This window comes from Mus caroli, chromosome 11 (genome assembly GCF_900094665.2).
Source record: "Mus caroli chromosome 11, CAROLI_EIJ_v1.1, whole genome shotgun sequence".
NCBI classification, from domain to species: domain Eukaryota; kingdom Metazoa; phylum Chordata; class Mammalia; order Rodentia; family Muridae; genus Mus; species Mus caroli.
In genome coordinates this window covers 90,373,298-90,378,559 of record NC_034580.1, presented here as the reverse complement: position 1 = coordinate 90,378,559, position 5,262 = coordinate 90,373,298, and the positions used below count along the sequence as shown (strand labels likewise).

Below are 5,262 nucleotides of genomic sequence, written 5' to 3'. Positions count from 1 at the left end.
TTGTAGACCAGGCTGGCCTCGAACTCAGAAATCCGCCTGCCTCTGCCTCCCGAGTGCTGGGATTAAAGGCGTGCGCCACCACGCCCGGCACATTTGATGTTTTTAAGGGAAGGAAAAGTATTCATTGAATCTGATTCTGGCTGAATAAAAATATTTCTTCCTTTGGAGTCATAAAAGAGGAAATGTCTACTAAAATTATAAATTGATTTAAAAAAAAAAAACCAAAAGACACATGTATCTGTAAGAATACAGCACTTTCAGAAGATAACTGTATTTAAACCATATTATTTCTAGGTCTTCAGGCAGCTGCAAGAGCTCATACATCATTTTATTTAACTGTCTTTCATTTCTATGGAAGAGAAAAATGAGACCCCGGGCATGCTATGATCTGATGGTAGGCAACCTGGGCTTTAACTAGGGCTCCACTACTCTCTGAGCCTCCGGCATTTCAACCATAAAACAGAGATGACATCTACCTCATAGGGACAGGCTGAGGACACAAGACATGTGCATGAAAAGGTTGCCCTAGGAAAGATAAGAAAAGGGGAGGGGGCAGAGAGCAACTCACATGGGCGCCCGGGTGCCATCTAAACTGACGCTGAGTGCCAAGGATGTTGCCAGCGTGAACATAGTGACCTGAAAGAGAAGTCCACAGTGAGCCGACTCTGTGCCAGTGTTCACAGAAGCCCAGCAAAATGCTGACAAGTCATGGCAGCCCAAGGGTCCCCACCAACCCCCAAACCTGCTCCTGGATAGACCTCCAAGATGGCCCTACATAAACAGCGCCTGACCCAGCAGACTCTTTTTTGACTGCATGGCTAAGAAACTGCAACTCCCTGGGTCCCCGCTCCTCCCATGTGGAGATGAGTGCCACAGTGAACTGCAGAGAGACACTGCAGAGAGTGAGGCCCCTGAGTAGCATTTCTGCTCTTCTAAGAAAGGGCACTGTGGGCTGTGGCTGGAAAACAGTAATGAAGGCACACCCTCACCTTCCATTTTCTTGATGCCATAGTGTTTGCCTCGTGATTTCCCACCAAGGTTCTTAGAGCTGCCACCTGTCTTCTTGGATGCGTGTCTGACAGCGAGCGCTGTGGGTGCTGTGGGGCTCAGCAGGGCTGTCACTGCAGAGAAAGCAAAACCCTGCTCAGAGAGGCTCCCGAATACCGTGTGCCTTCTTGTCTCTGTGGACCATTTGCCAAGCTGAGAAGCAGCGAGGGAGATGAGGAAAACTGAGAGATGTGTGAAAGGAACAGAGATGCTAAACGTGTGGTGTTCAGGAAGCAATTCATCCCTGGAAGTGGCCCAGAGGTAAGCATGGTATGGGGAGGCAGGGTGGGTGGGTGTTGGTGTTGTTGTTGGTAGTGGTTTTCTGTGTATTAGGGAGAGCAGGCAGTGAGCATAACCAGGGGGACACAACAGTCTGTGCTCTGGCTCCTAACACATCCAGTCCAGCTGAGCAGAAACAAACAGCATAGAAACAGATGAAGTGGACACCAGACAGCTGCCTGCTTAGAAGATTCAGCTTCCTGGCCAAGGGAAGGGCAGCGTACGAGACGTGCAAGGCTTGCCTCTGATTCCTCCTCCCTTACCATCGCCTTAGCTATCCACTCACCCACTGCACATCAGACACTTGACACTGTCTTAGCTATCCACTCACCCACTGCACATCAGACACTTGCACCAGAAGGGCAGCCCGTCCATCAGAGGGTGGGGGTGGCTCCCGCAGGCAATTGGCCATTACAGAAAGGACTTTTCTTCCCGGAGTCCATAAGCAGATGTCCAACCAAGACTGGCATTAATCTGGCCTCTCCACCCATCATCCCAAAGGACTCAACACCATTTACTTTAAAGGGGGAAATTATGAGGGAGGTGTTGAAAGGGATAGAGATGATCAAAACACATTGTATGCATGAACAAAATGGGAGGCAGAGGCAGGCGGATTTCTGAGTTCGAGGCCAGCCTGGTCTTCAAAATGAGTTCCAGGACAGCCAGGGCTATACAGAGAAACCCTGTCTCAAAAAACCAAAAAAAACAAAATTCTCAAAGATTAAATGAAAATGCTTTTAAAAGAAGGTTATCTAAAATGCATGCTGATGGGGCCGGAGAGAGATGGCTCAGAGGTTAGCCGCAGCGACTGCTCTTGCAGAGGTCAGTTCAGTTTCTAGAGCTTTTGTAGTGGTCCACAGTCATCTGTAACTCCTGTTTCAGGGGATCCAATGGTCTTTTCTTACCTCTGCTGGTACCAAGTCTACCGTGTGGTATGCATATATACACACAGGCAAAACATTCATACACAAAGATAAAATTCAGGCTAACATGGTCAGTTCGCTGTCTGTTTTAGGTCTCTAGGCATAGTATAGGATCTTAGGATCTAGTATCAGCACATTTAGAGTTGCTTTATGGGTGTTTGGGGGCATAGCAATGGTTATCTAGGTTTCTCAAATTCCCATGAGAACAGAAAGTTGCTGGGATACAAGACTAGCTCTCAGAGAGCAGGCTGGGCATGGTGGCACACGCGAGCTTTTGATGCCAGCACTTGGGAGGCAGAGGCAGGCAGATCTCTGTGACATCAGGACCAGTCTGGTCTAGAGACTGAGTTCTAGGACAGCCAGGGCTTCATAGTGATACCGTGTCTCCAAACAAACAAACATCCCCCAAAAAGAACTTAGGAGACATGTTCAATGTCCAGCAATGGAATGGAATCTTCCCAACTTTAATCCCTTCCCCTCTCTCCTCCCATGAAGACCTTGAACTTGCAATCCTCAGGCCTCCACTTCACATATAACCTGAGGTTACAGGCGTGCACTTCCTGGCTTCATCCACTGACTTGCTGGTGACTGATGTTTTGCTTTGCCTACATTATTTCACTCATATGTCTCTGCTCTTGTGAAAAACAAGACTCTACAGATGACGTCTCTTCCCTCATTTTACAGAGAAGACTTGTGGACTCTATATCTTCAGAACAGACAGATGTCATATTCACCCACTACCCTCCAGGTTCTCTACCAACGCCACTAATACTGGGCCAAATTATCCTATAGCAAGTCTTGCAGATGATTTTGTGTAGGTTATTTTATTTATTTATTTATTTATAGCTTTTGAGACTGTGACCCAGGCTGGCCTTGGATCTGATGAAATCTCCCTGCCCCAGGCTCCTAAGTGCAGGGATTACAGTCACCACCATTCCTGGTCCCACTTGGTTTCATTTTCATTTATTTATTTGCACCCAGTCTGCCTCCTCTCAATTGGCTCCTCAAAACTGTAAAACTGAGTCAAGTCATTTTCTTTTTTTTTTTTTTTTTTGTTTTTTGTTTTTTGTTTTTTTGGTTTTTCGAGACAGGGTTTCTCCGTGTAGTCCTGGCTGTCCTGGAACTCACTNTGTAGACCAGGCTGGCCTCGAACTCAGAAATCCGCCTGCCTCTGCCTCCGGAGTGCTGGGATTAAAGGCGTGCGCCACCACGCCCGGCTTCAAGTCATTTTCTTGCCTTCTGTCTACACAGGTTTGGTTGGGCCTGTCCCTTTTAGGTTTTAATTGCTATCCCTTCAAGAGACTTCCTTGGTCCCCTAATATAAGACTCTTCACAACACTATTCTCGATTACAACTAAATTACTCACGTGCTTACTGGCTGAACTCACAAGGCGTTAGAAACCATGTTTATGCTGGTACTCTGTGAGCAGTGTCTCACCAGACCTAAGCGTTGGTCATGGTCATAGACATCTGAAATATCAGCTCTAAGACCGCAAACTACACATTGGGAACCTACCTCAAAAGCGAGGAAAGGAAAAAAAAGCTAAGTCTTGAATATCAATTAAATGTTTTGAACTTAGTCTTCTTCAAATCCGGAGGGATCCACACAAACCCAGCGGGGACAGAGCGTCTGGAGTAACTATCCAACGGGCTTTTATTCTGCACTCCCTCCCTCCGCAAGCACCGCCCACCACGTGTCACGTAACCGAAGACAGTCGCCCTCCAAAGGTCCCGAGCCCTCACTTCTTCCCCGTATCTAGGTTCACCATGGGCTCCAGTTTCCATCTCCCAGCCTCCCTGCTGTCTCGCCTCGCAATAGCCACAGTGCTGAGCTACCTGCTGCCCGCGTCCTCAGCGTAAGCGCCGCCGCCGCCATATTTGCTTCACATTCACTTCCAGGCTGGGAAGTCTGTTTCCGCTACCGGGATAGATCTACTTCCGGGTCTTGCGGACAATTCAAAGAGCGGCGGGAGCAGTAGCAGGTGAGCCCACATCTCTTGGGGTTTGTGGCCCGGACCTCCGGCGACTTCTGCAGTGGACCGTGGGCCCCAGAGGCAAGGAGTGTGGCCAGCACGGACGTTTGTCTCACTCCAGGAGCCACACGAAGGTCCCTAGGGAGGGACCAGGGTGAAGCTCAGCCAGATTCTGTGCTAGACTGGTTGTAGATGCACAATTTCATTTAATTCCTTACAAACGTAAGTTACCGGTATTATGTTAAATTGAGATCCAGGAAAACTGCAAAGATATCAGTCACTAATTATTTGTTGAAAGAATGACCCTTGCGTGTAACCCAGCAGTTCCAGGCAGACTTAAGTGTACGCACAAGAGAACTGTGAAAACATACTCGTTCAAAATATTTGTACGTGAATATCTGTAGCAACATTATCCATAACAGCCAAGAAAGGGGAGCACGCTAACCGTCCATCAAACAATAAATGCGTAAACAAAATGTGACATAGCCACACAGTGGAATATTATTCAGCTATAAAAAATGAGGCAGTACTGGTGTATAGTATGACCACAGAAGGACCCTGAAAGCATGACTGTGAAAGACACCAGTCACCAAAGGCACATACGGTGTGCTTTTATGAAATATACAGAACTTGTAAATCCATAGAGACAATGGATCTTATTTTATTTTTAGATGATGGGAGAGAGAAAGAACTTGTTTGTGTGTGTGTGTGTATGGGTTTGTTTGTTTGTTTGTTTTAATTTTTAAATTTAAAAAAAATTAAATGCCAGGTGGTGGTGGCGCATGCCTTTAATCCCAGCACTTGGGAGGCAGAGGCAGGCGAATTTCTGAGTTCTTGGCCAGTCTGGTCTACAGAGTGAGTTCCAGGACAGCCAGGGCTATCTATACAGAGAAACCCTACTCGGGGGAAAAAATGGTTATAGAATTATCCTTGCCCGGGGCCTAGCAAACACAGAAGTGGATGCTCACAGTCAGCTAGTGGATGGATCACAGGGCTCCCAATGGAGGAGCTAGAGAAAGTACCCAAGGAGCTAAAGGGAT

At 47.3% G+C, this 5,262-nt stretch overlaps 2 protein-coding genes across 2 annotated transcripts in view; one reads left to right on the top strand and one right to left on the bottom strand.

The window, feature by feature from the left end:
* Positions 1-4,154, bottom strand: part of Mrpl27 (mitochondrial ribosomal protein L27) — a 6,919-nt gene extending 2,765 nt beyond the window's left edge. The window contains exons 1-3 of the mRNA XM_021176092.1: positions 4,086-4,154; positions 990-1,121; positions 569-636 (exon numbers count right to left, since the gene is read on the bottom strand). Coding sequence (XP_021031751.1) covers positions 569-636; positions 990-1,121; positions 4,086-4,125 — 240 coding nt within the window. The 5' untranslated portion in view covers positions 4,126-4,154. The remainder of the gene's footprint in view (positions 1-568; positions 637-989; positions 1,122-4,085) is intronic.
* An 18-nt stretch (positions 4,155-4,172) lies between these two features.
* Positions 4,173-5,262, top strand: part of Eme1 (essential meiotic structure-specific endonuclease 1) — a 9,190-nt gene continuing 8,100 nt past the window's right edge. Inside the window, exon 1 of the mRNA XM_021176090.1 lies at positions 4,173-4,231. The gene's annotated coding sequence lies outside the window, so the exon portion shown is untranslated. The remainder of the gene's footprint in view (positions 4,232-5,262) is intronic.